This window comes from Patagioenas fasciata, chromosome 6, assembly GCF_037038585.1.
Source record: "Patagioenas fasciata isolate bPatFas1 chromosome 6, bPatFas1.hap1, whole genome shotgun sequence".
NCBI classification, from domain to species: domain Eukaryota; kingdom Metazoa; phylum Chordata; class Aves; order Columbiformes; family Columbidae; genus Patagioenas; species Patagioenas fasciata.
The window spans coordinates 16,729,150-16,751,658 of NC_092525.1; the positions used below are offsets into that span (position 1 = coordinate 16,729,150).

The window sequence follows — 22,509 nt, forward strand, 5'->3', positions numbered from 1 at the left end:
CTTCATTTTGTTATGGTCTCAACAACTGTGAAAATCATTAAAGCAGCAGAAATCTGAGACAGGAAATAAGGACTAATGAGCAAATATTGTTTATTCTTTATAATTCTATAACCTGAAAAACTAAATTAAAACATCGTATTTCATTTAACTTTTGTGATGTAGCCACAATTAAAACGTTGATAGGAAATAGAAATTCAGACAGTTTCTGTTTGCTTGGCCCAGGTTCTGCTGCCTGGGGCAGGCTTATTAGCAGCCTCATTAGCCTCCTGACACCCACAAAGTTCAGTTCAGTGGAGCACCCTGGGCACTGAATTTGCTGTCTGTCCTGGCAATCGAGTTTGCTGTCTGTCCCTGGCACTGAGTTTTCTGTCTGTCCTGTTTCTTTGTCCATTCTGCAATTTGTTTTTTTGCAGTGCTGTTCTGTAAACTGGGTTTAGAAGAGCAAGAAAAGTTGGTTAAGCATTTAGAGATCATTTCCAGAAAACTCCTAAAATGCTCTATTTTCTCTTCCATAAACAGCACCATTCGTTTTCCTCCATTTGTTTTAATTAGAAACACGCAATTTACTTTAAGGCTTTTCCTTTGACACGAATCTCTTCTTGGCAGAGTGTGTGTCCCCAGGAGGGAACAGTGGGCTGAAGGACAAACCCCGAAGTCCATGCTGAGCCAGGCACTCGGGCGACACAGGGGTGGGTTGGATACAGCAGGAGCCTTTCAAAAAATGTCCCTTAACTGGTTAAAATGGCTTTTTCTTTTCCTTTTGGGCACATGGGCTGCCATGGGTCTGGCTGCAGCTGTGCGTTGAGAAATCATAGAGTCACAGAATCATTTTGGTTGGAAAAGACCTTGAAGATCATCAACTGTTAATCGAGATGCTTTGAGTGTGCAGGGGATGGGAATTTAATCAATCGTATCCTCAGTAGCGCCTTTCTGATAAAAGTTACAGGACAAAAATTGCAAAGCACGTGACAGACTTCAGAAATGCAGGTCATCTGCAGAGACTGCCAATGAGTTGTGCCTTTATTGGGTTTTATTTTTGATAATACCCGACCGTGTCTTGTAACTGGATGCACAGCGCAGAGAGAAATGCTTTTGCATTTGAGATCAAATGAGCGCAATTGAGGGATTTCTTAGGGTGCAAAAGTGCTGTCTGAGGTTTTCTGTGTTTCAAAAATTGTTACGTTTCATAAACTGCATGGAAAGGTCTCAGTTTCTTTGGAAAAAAAAAAATCTTTATGTAGCTGTACAAAGAGTTAAGGCAGTTTCATTGTTTAAATTTAATTTTCAAAGATAAAAATTTTAATTATTCATGTATTCAAATTTAATTTCATTGTTTGAAATTTGTTGCACTTTATTTTTTACTTTTTAAATAGTTTAGTGCTTGTAAATACTCATGCAAAGATATACCAGTGATGGGGACCGTAAACCTGTGGGTATATTTTTGTGATGCTCAAAAAGCAAACTGCAATATGAATGGGTATTTCTGCCCAAATTCCTTTGCCTGGGATAGATTTCCCTGATTTATTCATTCCCTCAAGGCATTCCTGTGAAAGGAAAAGCCTTGAGCATGTACCAACGTGTTATAGATGCAAAACTGTTCTGGTAGTTGGGACGGAAACTGTGTATTCTTACTGGTCATAATATCAAATGCGTGACTTTATTTTAAGTATTATTTTTAATGTTTTGAATGGAAATATAATTTTTCCTTATTAGTGGTTCACCCCCCCCACCCCAATTAAATTAAAAATATTTATTTTTTACTCCATAAAATAGTTAATCCTACATAAAATATGATGATTCTTTCTGGAACTTCTTTAAAAAATAATTAAATAAAAAAAACTTTAGTAGATTCCAGAGTAAAAACAATGTGTTGCTTTAGTATTTTTGTTGATTTTTTTTTTAAAACAAGAAAATCAAATTCCATTAGAATTTTAAGTAAAACTCTAAATTCATCCCATTACTTTTTGCTTGCCAGCCAAGGGCATGTGTGGCTACTCCACAGAAATGGATTTCATGGAGTGCTCTTATACCAAATGTCATTGGATTTCTTTAACAGGAATGCACTAAATGTGTCAGTAATGTGGTTTTCTACAGGCTTCAAAATATTTGAGTATTTATTGAAAAACTCTAGGAAAAGCAAGTACTGTAGGTGTAGAGCACTGAGGATTGCTGGAGGATGGAGTGAGTAAACTGCTCAGAAATTTCAGGTCTTCAATTCAAGGTTAATAATTACATATTTTTTTTATTGTCTTGTAGACATTGAGTTATTTGATACTTAGCATCCTGTAATAAAATAAACCATTACCAGGCAATTAAGGTGCAATAACTCAAACCTGTAAAAGAGCTCAAAGTGTAATTGTGAAATATTAATGGTAAGACACAGAATAAATTAAGGTCATGTCTCTATCCAATCCACTTACACTTTCCATCCAAAAGATTTATTATTGAATATGTTTTTCCCTTTACCATTGTACTCAAACAGTCTCTGGCTTACCTGGGCTTAAAGACCTCTATTTCAAAACGAATCTTTAATATTTAACAAAGCTGACAAAGCCTAGGGGAGATAAGATTAAATAAGCCTGGTTAATTATCAAAGGTCATAAATGAAAATAGTTGCAAGGAGTTTTTTAATTAATCAATGTGTTAGTATTTAATTGCCAGTTGTATTTTGGGCCAGTTATTGATTCCTCCAATACATGAGAATTCTAAATATTATTACAGCAAAATCCAACCGTTTTTCTGCTGCAGACTCAAGTGAAATAAGCATTTTCTATTTTCCTGTTACAAAATGCACTTCTGATCTGCGGGTGTGTTTGGCTTCCTCAGCTCTGGAAACTGCCCTCTCATTAGATAAGATGTTACTGATATTGAGTAAGCACCTACCCCCATTCTCTAGTAAAATATCTCATAAAGTTGTGCTTTCTCTCACATCATGTGTGTAAATGTCATTCGACAGTAAATATTAATATCTAATCATCCCTTTTCAAATCATTTGTATTTATCTTAAGAAAACTCATGGGATTTTAAACTGAATTTAAATTGGGAAACAGTTTAGAGTGTTGATGATTAACAACTAGACTGCAAAATACTAGAAGAAACTAGATTAATGTTAGAAAGAAAAAAAAACCAAACTCGAATATATGCCAATGCTGTGGTTTTGTCAAATTAAGGGTGTGTCTTTTCTTGATTTTGTACTGCACTTCTCAGTCTTCCCAAGAAAGTAATATTGAGCAGAATGGATTTCTGTGCTCTTGTGTGTGTCATATCATAAAATGGGATTTCAAGAAACATAAGTTTTTAGCTAAAGGCAACCGGAGTTTATACCAGTAGTCATTTCACATATGGGATCAAAATATCTGAAGAATGGCAGAAAGTAATGTTACAATGTTGAGGGCTACAGAAAACAATTAAAACATTTCATAGTTTCTATTCATCATGGTTATTGGAAAATAAGTTAGACTTTCTGTCACCATAATAGTGAAAGATACAAAGAATTGAATTATATCTCAGATTTGTATAGCATTGGTTTTATTCTGAAAAACAGGATTAGAGTGTGGCATATGGCTTTACTCATAATAAAGAATATTTTTCATTTTTTTAATACCAATATCCCCCTAAAAGTATCAATTGCACAACCAAACCAATTTCATTTTGGACCAGCTACAGAGTGATAAAATAAGATATTTTTGTGACCACAAGCTGGGTTCACAGTTTAACTCGCGACTGTTCTTTACTGGCCCCAGTGATGGGCTGGTGCTCGTGCTGGGAAAAGGCTCCACAGAACTGCAAAGGGCATCATCATTTTTACATTGCTGAAGAACTATCTTCCCCTAATGGATCAAAATGGTCTTTCTGGAGGCATTAACATCCTCTGAGAGTGACAACCCAACGTTTTGCACCGGCTCCAGCATCAGCAGAATGCATGGCCACAGCCAGAGATGCTGGTGAGTGGGGATGGAACTGGGGAGCTCTGGGCTGGTTCCTCTCTCAACATGGAGCAGCATTGGATTGGTTCAATGTCAACAAAAGTCTTTGCTTTGTGGGTTTTAAAGACCTTTATTTGTAAAGATATCCTTGCAGTCTTCATATGCTGGGAAAATATATATATTTTATATTTTTAATATTGTTAATATGAAATTAATTAGAACATTTAGAGCAGAACTGGGCTTCAGAAGTGGTGTCATCCACAGAGAAGCTTTCTTTTCAGTTACCTTGAAGGAGATCACTATTTCAGGGCAAAACAATCTCTACAGGCTAAGAACACCAAGTGCTGAGTCCAGTTGCTTCATGTGTCTTGTCATTGCAAATTTATTATGACACAAGTTACTAAATTCTCTTATATAAAATGCAGAGACAGAAACCAGCAGATGAAGACTGGGGGGATTGGCAAAGTACCAGAAATGCGAATGTTGTCAAAAGTTGATGTGGGGACATGGGTGAAGGAAGGGGAATGAGAATATATAACAACCACTCTTCCCTCTATAATGATCCCTCTTTTCTCAATAATGACCACTCTTCTCTCCTTTGTTTTCATACCAGGACTCTGTGGGAGTGGGGAAGGAAGGCGTGCATCTGGTGTGGTCCCATGGCACTCCAAATTCCTCCAAACTTCATATTTTTTGTATCCTCATCATTGTCGCTCCCTTCTTGGACAGACTGTGACTGTGCTAGTGCTGTGCAAATAAAATAAATTAACTTGCAACACCAAAGAAGTTTCAGTTACTGCATCTTTGTTACATGTCGTGAGCAATTTTTGGTTTTACTAAATTTCTTGTTAGTTGAAATTTATCTTAAACTTGCAATGTGTGAAAACTTGCAGTATTTGCAAGTGAAGACTGAGATTTTAGTAGTTTGTGGGTTTTTTTCCTTTGTTGGCAAATCCCTCTGAGACTGTAATGGTTTGTAACTATAAGCATTGTGCAGCAGGTTGAGATCTGTTACATTTCTGAACTCTTTCCACAGACTGCAGTTTAATAGTGAAATTGTTTGTGTTACTGAAGTAGTAAATTCCGCAGGAGAAAACATATTTTGGAAAATACTCTTTGTTGGAGAAGCCCTAGCAGTTACTTTTCAGTGTAATTACACGGAGCTATGTGTGGGTCGCAATGCCCTGTCCACAGACTGATGGACTCAAGCCTGTGAGCGGAGAAGCAGCTTTGTCAGCAGCGATGGGTGAGGGACCAGGCACAGTTCCTGGAAAAGGGTGTTTGAACCAAAGAATAATTGTAACTAGTAACGAGGCATCCGTCACTGTAACGTCCGTGCATTTTTAAATGGAAAGAGATGAAAAATTCCCGGCACGCATCCGTGGGCAATTCCGTGTCAGCATTTTGCTCTGATGGTTGGGGAGACAGGAGGAGGAGGTGGGCACCTGCCTTGGGGTTGGTGTGGATTTATCTGAGAAGCAGAGGCTTGTAGGCTGGTTGTCTGCAGGCAACAGACTGAAACAATGTGTTGTTTACTTTTGCTCAGTTTTTTGCATTTTTTGGTTAAAAAAAGGTTCGTTTGCGCTATCAGGGTGCCGGGACTGGGAGGATGCCAGGGTTGGTGGATCTTTGCCCCTGGTACTGCAGGCTGCTCTGTTCTGTAATCCCTTCCATAAACTATGGGAGTTTGCTCCTGGAAGGAACTGGTTTCCGAATGCATTTGCTCCTGGTTTATACCTGTTTGTTCGTGCAAACAGGAGCTGGTGAATTACTTGGTTCTTTAATCGTATACTAGGAAATTTTCTAGGCAAATAATCACGTGTAATTGGCCTCTGGTAAACTAATAGCCAGTCTTTATTTACTTGCTTATTTTTACCTGCCTGTATCCTATATTAGTTCCTTCCACCTCATATTTTTCTGAGACCGAATGCCATGAAGTTGTCGCTATGTGTGCTTACCCTCCTTGAACATATCTGTAATTCCCTGTCCTGCTGTACCTGCTGTCCTCCCATCCCCATGAAACTACTGTTGTTTTGGTAATTTTATGTGCAAACATATTTAAATCCCTCTGCCCTGAGTATCCTGAGCTGATTGAATTTTGCTTTAACTTTGGTCTGGCAATTTCCATTTCCATTTTGTTATTCAGAATACCATCTTTTAAAATTTCACTGAAACTGAAGCAAAAAATTATTTTTAACTCCATGCTCAATTTCTCTACCCTACCTTTGTGAACAGAGGTGCTTCCATTTTCCTTAAGATACCTTTGAGGCTGAAGAGTTTTGCAGCAGGTTTGCTGTTGTTTCCTTTCCAGGGCATCGGGGCAGCTCCCACTCCAACCCTGTTCTGCTGGGCTTCCCAAACGTAGCTTCTTTCTGGCCAGTTCTTTTTGTTCCTTCTAATTGTCCACCTTGTGCTGTGTCACCTTTCATGAGGTGATTTCCCATTTTAAGAGGTTTTCTCTGCAAGCTTTTGTCTGCCTGGGATCAGTAAGGAATGTCTAGATCCCATCTTTTTCCTTTTGGTAAAAGGCAACACTAAATGTCCTTGACATTAAGCTGCACCTCCTTGTCCCAGTCATCTCTTGTAGCTTAAATTCTCCAAAGGTTTCTCTTTTGAGGATTGGAGCTCTAGTTGCAAGTCTGTGGGTTTATTCTTCCATTTTATTTAAACTCCCTCAACTGCTGACCCTAACTCCAGATTATTTCCAGCAGCCAGATCTAGCATACGCTCACCACCAACCACCAAAACTGATTTAAAAGAGTACTGCGTTTTATTTCTTCCCATGACAATGTGGTACAGAAACCCTCACACCTTACTCCGCATTTCCCTTTCTTTGCCCCTGCAAAGCACTGGGCTGGTACACCAGGACCTGGAGGTGCATTTCTTTGTTTAAAAATTCTAGTTGTCCTTATCAAAATCTGACTTTGCAGATAAAAAGGTTTCCTTGTGTTGTCCCAAGTCTTTACCTTTCTCAAGGTAATATTCACCTAGACAGTAGGTTTAACCAATGCTTTTATCTCTTAATTCTCTGTACTCCATCCCAGGGTAGGACGCAGCACTCTATTTGCTGTCCTTTGTCTACGTTTACTTTGTTTTCTTTCTCCTCCTACACACAGTTGCAAAGTTCTCCTGAACTTCTCCCAGCCTTCTCCCTTTTTCTTCTCAAAGCCACCCCAGTCAGGAATGCAGCCTCAGCCCCAGACGGTGACCATCACCAGTCCCTGGATGTCCCAATCCTGCTCCAAATGTCACTCCATGACTTCCATGATTAGCAGTGTTGTGGTAGCACCTCTAAAATGACAGGACAGGGGCTTCTAATTCCAGACTCGCTTGTCCCAAATGGTCGCTGTGACATCCTGCTTTCCATGGTGACATCTCTGGCAGCATCCCCAACAATCGCCATATGATCAGTGTGACATCTGTAAAGAGAGCTGAACCTTAAAAAGCACCAAAATGTACATTTGCATGCACTTTAGAAAAAATTAAGCTCTGCTTAAAAATACTGAGATGCTGTTGGCTCAGACTTGCCTGGGCAGAACCCACGATTTGGAAGGTGAAGGATCCTGCAGCAGCAATACAGGCGGCACAAGTCAGGAAAGGGCAGACAAGGAGGTGATGTGAACACATGGCTTTTCCTCAGCTTTATGAAACCAATCTATTTTTCTATTACACTTTCATGCTTTTTTTTTCCACAACTGCCCTTGAAAATTTGAGCAATCCTGATATTGTAGGACTAGGGTCCCAGAAAAATGAAGCACAGATACTGCCACTCTTTGCTATACATCCCCACCTCCCAGTGTTACTAAGACATTAATATATTTTAATTTTCATGAACCAGCCTAGCGTGCTTCTAGGGAAACGAGCTGGTTTTGTTTTCCCTCTCTAGACCTGAACAATTTCATGAATAAACATTTGCAAAGAGTTTTAGAACTCAAAACTAGAAATTTATCCATCTTTCCAAATCCTTGATCTAATAATGTATTTAAAGAATCAGACTTCTGCAAGAATAATACATGATACCAGTGCCTTTGTGTTCAGTCTCAGTGATACTGCGATGCTGTGACTTTATGCTACCTTAAGCACCTACAATTAAGTCTAGATCCAATGTTTCCAGAAGACTCACAGTTCTAGTAAAATCCCTCCTGGTTTGGGCATGGTATTTTGCCTCTTATTAAAAGAGTGTACTCATTCAGTATGTTAATTTACTTGATTGTTGCAAAGACTGTTGTTCTGCAGCAAGAGGAACCTTTTCCTTTATAAGATGCCATAGCAACTAGAAGGATTGACTCCTAAAGTCACAACAAAAGGATCCTGTTATTTTAGGGTAGCCAGAAAAATAACTTTTGTCATCATTTTACAACGCATTTGAAGCAAAGGTGATAATGATACATTAGAAGCGGGATGTAATTTATCAACTGCCCCTGCACAGGGGTAGGGAACCTCCATACTTGGCTATAAGCCTTTTTTATGTTAAAGACTGCTCAGTATTTCATCAGCTTTCATGGATTTTAAATTACAAAGAAAAACAGAAAGCTGGAGTAATACAGTTGAAATTCCATTTTAGTTTAAAAATGTCATTTGAATTTATCAGTGACAATGATGTATTTGTCAAGATGTCCAATAAATATTTTTAAGAATGGAAACATTCATCTATATTAGCAGAATTCTTAGCATCATTAATTTGGTAAAAAAACTTCATAACTTTTTGTTTGGGAAAATATTTGTCTGTTATTTTGCTTCTAATCATTTTTGTATCATATTAACCTGAAAAGTAATTGTAGGGTGAAAAATGCGCAATTGGACGTGAGTGGAGCGTGCTCCGCTGCTACCTGCACATACATTGTTGTCAACTCTCTCACATTTTTTTTTCATTAGTTTCTTGTTATAGTCAAGATATGGTCAATGATCTTTTGTGCTTGATAATTCTGTTAAATCTTCTTTATTAAGAGTATTGAATTGCTGCATTGAGATGGTAGCTTGCTTCTGTGCAAGATTGATTGGGACTGGTATTTCATTTTGCATAGCACTATTCAAAGCTAATAAAAAGGCATACAATAGTGAATTTTAAAGTGAAATTATAATGAAAAGCCACAGATTATTATTTTTTCTTTAGGCTGAATGCAGGAGTATTGTGCTCTTCTTTTAATTTTTCTGTTGTTTGTTTTCGTTGCCCCAGGTGAAGTAAACATCTTCAAAATGTCTTTGATGTTTTTGATGAATGTTGTCTTCTGGAAAACCATCAATAATTAAAAAGATACGCATTTTAAAAAGTTCACTAAAGCACAAAACTATTACTTAAAAACATTCTTTGTTCAAAATTGTTACCTTGACCCATATTCCTCATGTGAAACTACCTTCAATGACATGAGCAAAACCCCCTTTCTCTAGGCAGGTTTCAGCGGGAGAAATGGTTTGGAGCTTGAGAGCTCCACGGGTGGCTTCGCCAAGGGGGCAGGCAAATATCTTGGTGTATTTCGTGCGTGATGATCCCGAGGTTGTATGTTGGTGACACTCAAGTGAGGTTGCTGGGAAAAGGGGGACACTGGTGTGTAGTCCCAGGCAGAGAACTCTGGGCGATGGCGTGTTTGTCACAGGCCTGTGACCACCAGCCCAGTTGTTAAATAAAATTGTCGTGTCTGTTGCATGACTGTTTGCTGTCTCATTTTGTATTTGTCTTCCATGTGTGATTAACTCCCAAATGTTCTCTTTTTTTTTTTTCCTTTTCCCTTTTTGTAGAAATTATTGAGCCTACTACCTCTAGTCCTGTCTCGAGCCCAGGTCAGTACCACACACGTTCACCCAGTCTGGTTGGGTACTTTTGCTCAGGGACCCATCACCGATGCATCGCCATGTCGATAACCGGAATCGCGAATGGGCAGCGTGGTTGTGGTAGTGCTGGACTGTCTCCTTCCCGTCTTTGTGCATTCGTTGGTTTGTGTTCCCTCCAGGCTCCATCTGTTGTTGTCTTCTTAAATGTCCCGTTTTGAGAAAACCCCTCCCTGCATCTCTGTTTTTCTCCCACCCATTCTCTGCCCAGGGCGATGCAGTGGGTGTATGCAGGGTGATGCAATTGCTGTGGTTTTGAGGTAACCTGACTCTTCTCTGGTGTTGCTGTAACCATGAACGTTGGTTTGAGACTTACAGAGCTGTCTCATCACTGAAGGACCTGTAGTCTGGATCCAGGACCCCATTGGGAAGTCTGTCTTAGTTTAGGGTGCCAGCAGGTGTTCCTGGAAAGCTGATAAGCCTGACCTTGTGCTTGACCTGACTGTTCCTGGTGATTCCCCTTTTTCTCGGAGGTTTCCCATTGGTGCTGCCCAGCAGGACACCCGCGAGGGGCTGGTCAGCACAGGCTATTGAACTGCCCAGGGCTTGTCAGAAGGTGGCACCGGGCCAGCCTGTGCCACTCTCCAAGGGGTTTGGAAGGGGTAAGTTATGATTTTTCCTCAGGCAAAACCTATGTGACATGTACTTTTATTTCCTAATTAAGCTAAAAAGACTAGAAAAACTACACCAGAAAGCCATAGCAATTGAGATCATCTATTCCCCACTTAAAGATGCAGATTAAACAGAGTTAAAAAAAAAAAGCCAAACAACAACTAGGCAGCAGACTGATCCACCCACCTTGAAACATTCAGGAGCAGAAAGACAAGTGTATAAATCTTTGGTGCTTTTAATTAAAGGACTTAGGAAGGGCAATCTCTGGTGTCCTCTGCGGAGATGTTTGCTGTGCACAGCCTGCCTGTCTGCCTTCCCATGTGTCCTGGGAAGGAAAAGTAAGCTAAGAAAGTCTTTTTATAGCTAACAGAAGCCAGGAAGAAGAAAAGAATTGTGGATGATATGGCGATCATGCAAAATAGTGATAGGAGAACCTTGGTCTGTGTGTGGTTTAACTTTGGGATTTGTACTTGTCTGAGAAGTCCCCTTTGTGTGATGCTGTTCCTCTGTTTGAGGAGTGATGGTTTGTACTGTGTGGTTACAGCTGGAATGGACTCGAGTTATGTTTTGGGTTTTAATCGCCATAGGTAAGTGCTACAACACTGAAACACAGTCTTTTCTCACTCTAAAAAATTGATGTTCAAGTAATATGGCTTTGAGATGTGTTTCAATTCTTGGTGGCTGCAGAAATTTCCAACAAATGAGCAAAATTATTTCTATTTCTGAAGCCACTGCAAACAGGATGGAGATGAGGGAATGGAAATGAATAGCATCCTTTTATAAAGATCCCTGTCTTAATTCTGAGAGCACGGTGTTAAATAGAGAGGTCTTTTTCCAAAATACAGTAGGAAATTGAGACTCTGAAAGCCTTTGAACACAACAGAGGAAAAAATTAGAAGAAGTGAAAGTTGCAATAGATATGAAACTACACGAGCCAATCCAACTTCAAATGACTGAGGAAAGGACTCCGAGGTCAGTGTGCAAATGAAAAACATCATCTGTTCCCCTGAAAGACAACAGGAAGGGTTATTTTTAAAGAAAAAGCTCTCAAAATTGAGTCCTTCCTCCTGGAAATCAGCACTGGTATCAGCAGTGGCATTGCCATTGAAATGTTCTGTTTGCCTTATGTAATTAAATAACGCTGTGCTAGTCCCTCTACTTTTCTAATTTTAGCCTGGTAAATAGCTGGATAATACTCTCACTATTGCTACCCAGTAATACAGCTCAGAGACAATTAAAATGTTTCCAGAGTGTGAGAAACGGGGAGTCCCTGATGTGCTGCAGCACCAGCAGAGAAGACAGTAGGTTGGGGTGGGAGATGGTGGCAGAAACCCCAGTTTATTTGTCTGTAGCTGCTTATGACAGTAAAATAAGATGTGCAGCTGTGCAGCTGCTTTAGCAGCAGCACCCGTCGGATTTGTCTGCTCTGCATTCCCTCATGCAGGGGCAGGAGCACAAAACATGGATAATTGTCTAGAAACTAATTTTTCCTTGTGTCTTGCATCAGTCAAAATACAGAGCCTCACCCTCCTTCTTACTTAATCTGGGTTTTGTTGGTTAATTACTACGACCATTTACATCTTCTTTGCGGCATCAATGGATGTTTTTCCTGGAAAAGGTTTTGCTGCCAGGAGACGGATCCTTCTCCAGTGTTCCAATGTTGAGACAAAGTTGATGAAAAAACCCAAAACGGAGTCAATATTTAACTGCAGATAGATGAGGGAGAATTGCATGCCAAGGACCTCCCAAAAAATCAAGGTAAATGACAGGATGTTCAAAGTTATCTATCTTCACTGATAGAGTTTTCCAGGATCTCTCTTTAAGCCCAAACTAGGAAGTTCCTTTTGTAGAAAGTGAAGAATCTGTAGTAATCCCAGAGATCTTGAAACCACATTCAGTGGAGATTTTAGTCCAGGTCTGCACAGTATCTTCAAGAATTCTTTTTCATGGTTATTAATGTTTACAAGTATAGGTATTATAGTACACGGAATGAGTCGTGTAAGAGGAAAGTTTCACTGACATCTTAAGGTTTTTAAACCTGCCTTTGACTCCAACAGGTCACTTTGCTTATCAGGCACCTCTTTTCTCAGTGGTGCTTAAGCAGTAGGTAGCCAAAGAGAAATATTAATAACCCCTGTCTAAACAGGTGAAATTCAGCACTGATTATGAGGTTCCAACTTTTTCTCTTCCTTTTATAGTGTGTAAACTCTGTCAGCATTGAAATTGGTGCATACGAAAGACCTTTTGTCTTGTGAATTTTCCTTCCAATATTCAGTATGATTACCCTAATCAGCTGTTTTGACCTTCTGTTGTTAAAAGGTATTTATAAGATGCACGTGTAAAATATCATTACAGATTTATAACCAATGCAAAACCAATCCTGCGCTTGAGAGCACAGTGATAAACTTGTGCATTCCTCTGCTGGAGCCCTTTTTTACAGCTGGGGGTTTACTTTCTCAATTTTAAGTGGCAATGCTTAAAGCATGTAGAATTAGCTGCAAAGTTAAAAGATTGGGGCCACAGTTAGTGTCTATTTTGTCAGCCCCTGCCAGGAGCTGTAGTTACTTACAAATCTTTCATCCTTCAGCATAATTAGTTCACAGGCAGCATCTTGAAATACCTTTGAAGATGCTGCCGAATTCTTAGCACTGACTAAATAAGGAACAGTGACAGGTCAGAGAGAATAATTGAGGAATTTTCTTTAATGATTCCACATGATATGAGGCAATCTTATAAAAACTGGGAGTTGGAGACAGAGGACTGTGAGTTAATTTTCTCAGGAACCAAAGCAAATGTTTGAATGGGCAGGCTGGACAACTCCTTCAACTTCACTTCTCCCTGATGTGCATTGCTGCCTATCTTGTATGTTTTATTACATATTATAATATCCCAGAATATCAAATAATAGCTAATATCGAGCAGGCTCTATGTGCTTCATAGGAAACATGTTGCCCTCTCCCCTCCCCATCCTTTTTGTGTTCTTACATAGTTGAAATTCCCATTTTAATCAAGAAATGATTTGCCTAAGGAAAATGCACAGGGCAGGACTCTGAATCTTAGAATTTATGGCATTATTTCTTTCCATTAATTTTGTCTCTAAAGAAAAGAAAAATCAATATGTCAATCTTATTTTTTAACTCTTGTAAAGCTTTATGTTCATGAAGTATTAGGGACATTTTTGTTGCATTTCAGAACTCCAGGCAGAAGCTAAATCTCAGCATAGTTCTCTCTGCCAGAAAGAAAGAGTTTATGTATTTGCCCAGCCTTATGCATCTGCACGTGTTATCCAGTATGTGATGTGTTGCTGTAGGAACACGCAGTAGAGCAAGGCGGGTTCTTAAACCAGGAATGCTCAGAATTATATACTGGCTGCACTGGGGGAATAACTGCCTTTAAAGTATTATATTCATCTGCTGTTCCAAACAAGTGAACTTTCCATTTCTAAATCATTCTGTGAAAGCTGCATCCTCAAGGTAAAAATCTGTGGAATTAGGTAAATGTTTCTGTTTAAGTAAAATGCATGTTCCAAATAACTCACAGTGTGTGCTCAGTGACATTCTGAATATTTAAAGACTGTATCATTTCAGGAGACTGTTTAAACACGGTAAATCATGTTATTCATTGCTTGTTGAATAAATGCATCATTTAATATCAAAAGAACTACTTTCTATCAGCTGAAAAATAGGATTAGAAAATAGGTCATTTTAGTCCATTGATTCCTACTCTCCAAACCACTATGTAAAATGCAAGAATATTTTTTCTGATAGTGTATTGCCTATGTGCCTTCTGTCTTGGGGGATTTCAGTATTAATGAGTGTTTCCACAAATGTGAGAAGCCCACTTAAGAGGAGAAGCTGCTCTGACACTCACCGGTGTGTTTAACCAACAAAATCCAGGGTTTCACATAGAAATGAGAATGCCAGAATATTTCAACATACATAATGTGCATTGATTGGTTTGCTGAAGTTTCACATTTTAACCAAGAAGTATTCTTGGGAAAAGCCAGGGAAGCAGTGCATGGATATCTATAGCTAATATACTAATTTCTGTAGTCTATTCAACGGGCAGAGGATGCAGAAGGTGGACAGAGATGCTCAGCACACCAGCTGTTGCTGGTTTGGCATTTGGCCCTTTCTCCTGGTGACGAGCGATGAGCTGTGTCTTGGGGGTCACTTGCTGAGCTTCTGGTGGATGTCACCACTGGACATGTCTTGGCTCTGAGGGATCTTTGTCCTAGCTGTTGTGGTTTACCATTGTATGAATTAATTTATGGTACTGTAGATGGCATCAGGATTTGCTGTCAATCAACATACACTGTGTAGGAACCAGCACACCTCCTGGGTATGGGGAAACCTCTTTCCAGTGCAATGCTAACTTCCCACAGCTAATGGCATCTTAAAAAATGCAGTTTAGTAAGTGACAATATAGAAAAAATGTGTGAGTACCTTGGTGCGCATCCTCGTGACATCTCCCCGTCTCGGTCAGGCGGTGGTATCCGATGGAGCACAGGACCTGGCAGGGACAGGCTCCCCAGGACAGCGCAGGGTGCCTGAGCTGGCAACTTCTGTGCTCAATTCAGTTCTTCATCTCCAGACGTGATTCAGGCCTGTGCTTCCAAAGTATGCCGGGAACTCAGCACAGTGCACATCTTCCAGCTTCGAACACTGCAAGTCATGGTAGAGCTGCTCTGAAAGGCTTAGATATAAGGACATGTTCTGGTTGAGAAAAGAGAAGTAGGAGATTCCAGAATGTGATTCATTAGCAAAAAAGGAGCAGTCTTTGTTTTTATTTATCACAGAAGGGTATGTTTTATGTGAAGGTTTTATCAGCCAGAATTGCTTGACTACAGTCATTCTTACAGGAATAAATATGCATATATCCATCTAGATGAGATTCGTAGCCATGTGCAGAAATTTAAAATGTATATATAAACTAACTCCGTATCCATAACTTGAGGGAGGCTCCCAACTCTGCGCAGAATATACAAGAGCCTACAGCTGCTTGGAAAGGATCTGACAAACTTGGGTTGTTAAGGGAGGGAAGGCTTGGGGGAATAAGGGGCTTGTCAGAAAATGCCTATTTGAAATCTCCATGAACATGTCAGTTTTAAAGAAATTCAAATAAAAGCCTGTTGAGTTTTGAGTGGAAAAAAAAATTCTGGCTTCCTTCCAGGCTACCCGTCTCGTTCCAGGCAACACTTCTTTTCTTGTCTTTTCACTGTCTGAATTTCTCACCAAATGGAAATTGCCGTTTCTTGCCAGCTGCATCTAGAGTATCTATGCAACATGGACATTTTGATGCAGTTTCCAGCAATGTCTCCAGCTAGGGATGAAAACCGACACCCAGAGATAACATAGGATCAGCCATTTGCTTTTTCTGAATCTAATGTTTAAAGGCATGCCTTTCCATCTTTATCTTTCCGTACTAAATACTAATCACAAGGCTCAGTCTAACAAACTGGTTTTGGTCCTTCTTTAAACTTCCTAGACGAGAGCTTAAGGATGCTGTCAGGCAATCCAAGAAAGACTCTGTAATGTGTTTTTCTTCCAATAGTCTCTTCTGGGTTAAAGAAAGTAGAGCAAAAGTTCATAGGTAGAAACATGATAGTTGGGCCAAGTCCACATCCTTCAAACAGCATGTTGATAAAAGCTTTACACAGCAGCTCTGAACAAATATTGTTTTATCGTAAGTTGTTGCTGCTCCCAGGAGTGGTGCCATCTTGGCTTTAGCCTTCCTTAGTGCAGAACTACACCATTATTGAAGATGGACCTTCCTCAGAGTAGGAATTGCTTCTGAAGGCACAAATACAACAGTGAGGGCAGCGGAGCAGCCCCTGAACATTCAGGGCGGCTTAAACAGGCTTTGACTTTGAGCAGAGATCCTTCGCTCGTGGAGCAGAGAGTGACGAATAAAACAAAGGTGGTGTGCTCAGAGCTGGACCAGAGCTCAGCGTCTAGCCTACATATTTTATATTAGAGACTCAAGACCCTTGCACAGTGTCCTGCTATACTATGACCTTTGCTTTCTTCCAGGTCTGGCTGCTAGTGAGAAATTATGACCTGAATACCAAAATTTAAAAATAAAAATAAATACAGGGCAATACTCAATGTGAGCATGGTAGTGCCAGAAGTTTGTATCTCTAAGCAGCCAGTCGTTGTATGAATCTCACACCTACTTAGAACACACCACATCAGTGGAAGGGAACTTGTTAAGAATTTAGGCCCAATTTACTGTATGCTATTCTGTTAATCCGGCAAGCTTTATAAGGAAAATTGAGTTTGTAGTTGTTCCTGCGCTTTGACACCTGTTCCTGTACATGATTTTCCTTAAGTCCAGATTTTAACTGAGCCTCTGAATTTTATGGTGCCACAAAAACCCGTGGAGCCATGCGGTTAAGGTTTTAAAGTTGGTTTCCATTAAGATAAATGTTTTACCATTTTTCAACTGCGGAGTCAGACATTTTCATAAGAAAAAGCTTTAGGCATTAGGCAGCAGAAGAGTAAACCAATGGATGGGTGGGATATGGTACCTCATTGTGATCGGTGACATTGGGTGACACTGGGACACTCAGCAATGCCGGTCATTCCAAACACACAGACGAAATTATTGACCTCGACATCTTCCGTATGTCCTTCTTCTCATTTTCAAGGTGTATGACTCAGCTCGCAGTTCTCTTTCAATCGTACTCCATAATGGCAGGAATGCATCTCTTTCACTTGAAAAAAAAAGATAGAACTTATTCTTAATATCTCTGATTGCAACAGAAATGATTGCCTACCATTCGGCCTCCTTATTCAACAAGCACAGTATATAAAACTACACTGAATGAGTTTTCTGCCAAACTGAGGCAATTCAGAGAAAAACCTCAGTTTTGAAAGCTCAAGAGCATGTTCACTCGAATGAACGCGGTATGGATTTTATAATAGGAAAACAGAAAGTAATTTGAATAGTCTGCAGTAAATTGTCAAAGCGAAGCACTCTGGTTATAGAGACATTTCAGGAATAAGTAATGCCGGCAATGTTGTTTCTGAGGTTTCCACTCCTACAGTCTCCAATGTCTGATGCACAGTCCCGTTATTTCGTTTTAAAGGCAGGCGGAGCTGTGTTGTACAAAGAGGTGGAACTCCTCACCCTGTTCAATGCAGATTATCACTATCAGGGTCTCAATCAGTTATTCAGAAAGTTTTAGTAGTTAAGGGTTATACACAGAGCAAAGTAGGAAAAAAGAAAATGATTTATGGAGCAAAAGATATCTTTCTACCACATGTCTCAAAGACTATCAGAGGTGATTTTAAAGGCATCCAAGTCCATCCATGTCTTCCCAAAAGCCAAACTTTGTTTTCTGTTTCAAAGTGCATTTTAATGGGGAACATATCAGTGGTCATCCTCAGGCCAGGGTTGGAGGGGACACGGTGACATCAAGCAGAAGGTTCAAAAGGTGCAGGTGGAGGGAAAGCCATCCTGAGGATAACGCACCCTACACACTTGTCCCCTTCCATTATTCAGCATTAATTGGGAAGAGACCTCCCACAGAAGCACTGACACTTTTTTTTTCCTCATTATCCCATTGAAATATTACATAAATTGACAGAGATTTTCGAAGCCCCGAGTCTAAACAGGAGCTTCACACCTAAAGCTCTCAGACAGTTTTGAAAAAACTTTTTTCTTTTTCCTGCATAGTAACACATGCAAAGCTGAGCCATAATGTCTCCAAAATCCTCTGGATTAAGCTTAAAAGTGAGTGGGGAAGGCTGGTGCAGGGAAATCCTGCAAACCTTCATCAGCAGAGCCACAAGTAACTCATCACAGGGATGGCAAACCAGAGAAATTGAACAGCATATTCCAACACAACACCCATGGCTAAAGGATGGAAATCTGAATATACTTTGGGAAAAAGAAAATCTGCACATTCATGAAAAGCACCAAATACTTGATTAGATTACATACACTTTCTGTGAGTATAATCTACTTTTTGTGGATGGATTTGACGTGATCTTAAGTTCTCTGAGCTCACAAACGGGTCCCAGAATTAAACCAGCAGCTCTAAAGCAGCAGCTTCTGTCCTTGCACAAAAAGGAATCCCTCTGCCTATCGCAGGTGGGGGTGGATATATGGAAAATCCATGGGCTTAGAGCAGTGCTGTATAACATGCACCTATTTAAATTAATTGAAACTAGGACTTCATAGCTGGGCACACAGGAGGGAGGGTCAGAGCTCTACAGTCACAAAAAATAATTAAAATAAGCCATCATTTCTAGAGTCAGTCAATAGATTTACACAGTCTATGAGCCTCTCTTCGTGCTCCTAGAATCAACCTCTTGCAAGGAATGATAACCATAGGCACAGAAAAGATACTTGGGTAGCTGAGTGAGAATAGCTACAGGTGGCATTTCTACATGGAAAAGAAAGAAATAAGCTGTTGAAAGGCAAAATCTGGTTTGCCAAGTGCTGCTGCGAAAAGGATTCGTTATACCCAGAAAGTTAAGCATATGTTAATACTGAAAGGAAGAGATTGTATGCTGATAATTTGCAGGCTGGAGGTGACCAGAAGTTCAAGTCTGTTCCATCAGCCTCATGTCCTATCCAACAGCCAAAGTGTCTTAATGGGGACAAAGTGACGGGGGACACGGATGCCTTCCCCAGAGTCAGCAGCGAGATGACAAACTGTATGATCAAAGTGACAAATCATTTAATTAAAATTTACAAGCGGTTAAATACTGTTTGACCCAAACGGAGTCAGTTCTCATGAATCAATTTTGGAGGAGGATCTGGGCTTTTCAGCAAATCGATAGCTCACAGCTACAGAACCTGGAGAGTCTCCATGTTCCTCGTGCGGGAGCCCCTGCACCGGCTGCTGCTGGAGAAAAGAGCTCAATCAACTTGAAAAGTAGTCACAATTTTACTCGGGCAGCCTTTGAACACTCTCAAGGTTCATGAATAGTTAATGTCACGTCAAGGGTTCAAGAAAAACGCTCTTGTATCTTAAGAGCAAATAGCTCAGGTTTTGATGAGTTATGTTTTTCCGCTGCAGACACAGGCCAGTGGAAATTGCAATCATTTTTCATGAAAAGGCTCGGTAGTTTTTATTACAGGAAAGTAAGGGTGGCCATTGCATTTACTAACTAATGCAGTAAATGTAAAATTGCCAGGGTAACACGCTTTTTTTATTTATGCTGCTGAGCACATAATGTGCTGGTTGTTTCATAAAAATATATATTAGGGGAATTTCACACACCAGCAAGCTGTAGATCTCTTTTATGTATATGACTTATCCCGTGTCCTTCTATTTAAGACGGAGCCCATTACAGAGTACAAGATTAAGCAGTATTGACATCCAAGACAAACTCGAGAGATAATACCCATCTAGTCAGTTATAATTCAATGTGGCACTACACTTTAACTCTCCCAGAATTAGTAAACACATTGACTTTGTTATTTGTTTCATTCATCACCTTATTATAATAAAAGCACTGTTGATGATTAATTGATTGGAGATTAGGGTGGTTCAGCAGTAGCCTTCCATGGATTCCTTTTTTAAATATACCTATAGAACCAGAGCAGTTTATACCCTAAACAGAACCATCACCAAGAGAAACCCCAAAGAAATGCTTAAGAAAAACCAGCAGAATAAAAAAAATGCACCTTTAGAAACAATCTGACAACCACCCCACTGGAAGTTTTGTTTAAAAGTTGTCAGCTCCTCCAGCAAAAAAAGTTCCTTTCTCATACATAGTCACCAAAAAAAGGCAAGAAATCATGTACTGACCTGTTTAACTCAATATCCTTTGTCAAGATCAGAAGAATGATGTTGAAACTGTCCAGAAACTGTAAAGTTCAGTGTAAAATATCACCATTCGCAATGCTATATGACATTCCCTCAATGTAGCAGAACCAACAAAATCTCTATGATATATGAGCACTATCAAAGTTTCCCAGTGAATACATAGATTTAATGTGATGCTTAATTCAAGAGCTTATTTACAATGTCACACTTCATTTCGAGGAAAGTGATTCTGACAACCGATCATTAAAAATATAGAAAAAATGTTTTAGAAAAGGTCAGAAGTACAAATATTTTACATATTAACTACTAATAAATTCATTTCCTCTAAAAGTTGGAAGGATCAGCAAATGTCTTCAAAGCTATTTACAATATTTCAGCATAAGATCCAACCTCTAATTACCAATGTAAGTTGTAAATAATTGTCAAGTATGCAGATGAGCCAAAAATTCTATCAAATTAAAGTAATTAGCTCCCAAGTCAAATTTTTCTGTCGCATTAAAATGCTTTTCCTTTTCTCAAATGTGACACTTACAAATGAGGGCAACATTGTCGGAGAAGCAGTTATTGTAGGCTGCCAAAATTATGTGCAGAAGTGCCCGCCAGCACATGCCATGCATATTACTTTCAAAACGACCTGTGTTTCTCAAGAATTGATTTTGTAACTCCAGAGTTTTGTTAGAGCATCACACTTCTGAATTGCAGCAATTTAATACGTTTTTTTTAAATCTAAAATAGTCTTAAAAAACATAAGTTTAAAATAGAAAGCCTGTCAACAATAACAAAAAAATAGTAAATGTATGTGGTTCAGCGTACATCCCACTACAGATACACAAAAAGTCACCCTTCTGGATCAAAGCTTGGGAGATGGATGTGTCAGCCACATCTCCTCACCAGAGCTCGGCTCCAGGACCCACAGTGCAAGACCTGCAGCTGCCCATTATGCTGAGTACACATGAATAGATAGAAATCAGTTCTGATATCAATTATACAGAAGCAATGGAGGGCTTTAGTAGCTACGTCATTTAGAATATTGATCTGAAAGTGATTTCACAGTTCATTCTCAACAGAAGATCTTCTTTTCTCTTTTCTACAAGTTTTGAGGTTTTCCATATATAAACACATGGAAGGAAAAAAGTTTTCTCACCAAATCCAGGGCAAGGAGGACAGTTTGGGAGTTGTACATCTGCCTTTTGGATTGCAGCTTAAAATACATAGTAATTAAAGCTGCCCCCAGTTTCAGTATGCAGCCAGAGTTCAGTATGCAGCCAGAGGGTGCAGAGTTTGCCCTTTCCATGCCCCATCCCATGCAAACACAAAAGTTCTTGCACCAGCTGCTCAGGCTCTGGTGCAGATTGACGTGACACCTCCCTACAGAGTCATACCTCACACATTTTAAATCCAAGATCATTATGTTTTACCACACCCTTTCCTATCAGAGCTGGAATACGCTATTCTGGGTGAGGAACAGTGTTCTGTCAGTGGGGGCAAACACAAACTGCAGTTCCTGGCTTTGCTGACTGCACCGCTGTTACTAAGTTATTTTTCTTCTGACAGATAATAGGATTCTGTATGTTGTGCTATCCAGTTTATACAACTCGACGCAGAGTTGTCGCCTCTCTATTATAAAGCATTGGTAATTCTGAAATCCAATGGAAAAAATAATCATTTTTATCCAATTCTCAGTTCAAGGACCTAATGCTTTAGCCAGTAGATTCAGCAGGCTTCAGATGTCTGTAGAAATGTCTTGATAATGAAACTCTGGATATTTTCTCTAGATTGTTTCTTTCTTTTTTCCTGGCAATGACCAGGAGGTTGGGTCCCCAGCACGTGTCACTGGGTGGAAGAGGCTGGTTACACAGAGCAGCCCATCTATTTAACCAAAAAGATGCAACTCCGCCTTATTTATTGCAGTGCTGTGTTAGCTATCATCCAGGTTACACAGATCTTACAATTTTTATTTCAGTACTATACAATTGTGTTCCAACCCACCCAGCACAGTATTAGTGGAAACATGTGCAATGAGGCTGGAGTTTGGGGTTTTCAGCAGGGGGAGAGGAGTGGATTTGGGGTCTGTTTTTTCACCCAGACGTGCTCACAACCGATTGCATCCCCGAAGCCAACGCTGTAGCTCTGTCAGCGTAACCAGGCTGGGCAGACAGCAGTACGATAATCTCCCTTGACTTTGGCTGAATTTTTATTTGGAATTTTCACCATTTCATAGGTTATTTTTATTAAATAGGCCTTATTTTGCTAATGAAATCCTGGAGAGTGTTTCTAGCTCATTAATACATAGTAGCAGATCATATAACTCTGACTATCAAGCTATACTAGATTTGCACTTATTCGAGGTTTTTCATATAT

At 39.7% G+C, this 22,509-nt stretch overlaps 1 protein-coding gene and 1 long non-coding RNA gene across 5 annotated transcripts in view; one reads left to right on the plus strand and one right to left on the minus strand.

Moving 5' to 3' along the window:
• The window catches only part of NEGR1 (neuronal growth regulator 1), a 224,132-nt gene that overhangs the window by 188,925 nt on the left and 12,698 nt on the right, over positions 1 to 22,509 (plus strand). The window contains exon 7 of one of the 2 annotated variants that reach the window (XM_065842400.2): positions 9,663 to 9,704. The exons of the other annotated variant lie outside the window; for it this stretch is intronic. Within the exon in view, the coding sequence (XP_065698472.1) occupies positions 9,663 to 9,704 (42 nt within the window). The remainder of the gene's footprint in view (positions 1 to 9,662; positions 9,705 to 22,509) is intronic. 2 annotated transcript variants of the gene reach the window in all.
• Positions 1,899 to 21,407, minus strand: LOC139828267 (uncharacterized). Of its 3 annotated transcripts, none has more exons than XR_011739684.1 (5): positions 21,293 to 21,407; positions 16,894 to 17,079; positions 14,810 to 15,079; positions 6,150 to 7,345; positions 1,899 to 4,673 (listed from the first exon to the last, which is right to left on the minus strand). It is a non-coding gene; the product is annotated as an uncharacterized lncRNA (long non-coding RNA). The 3 variants fall into 3 exon arrangements; XR_011739685.1 differs by adding an exon at positions 20,131 to 20,189 and having other exon boundaries at positions 1,899 to 7,345; XR_011739683.1 differs by having other exon boundaries at positions 1,899 to 7,345.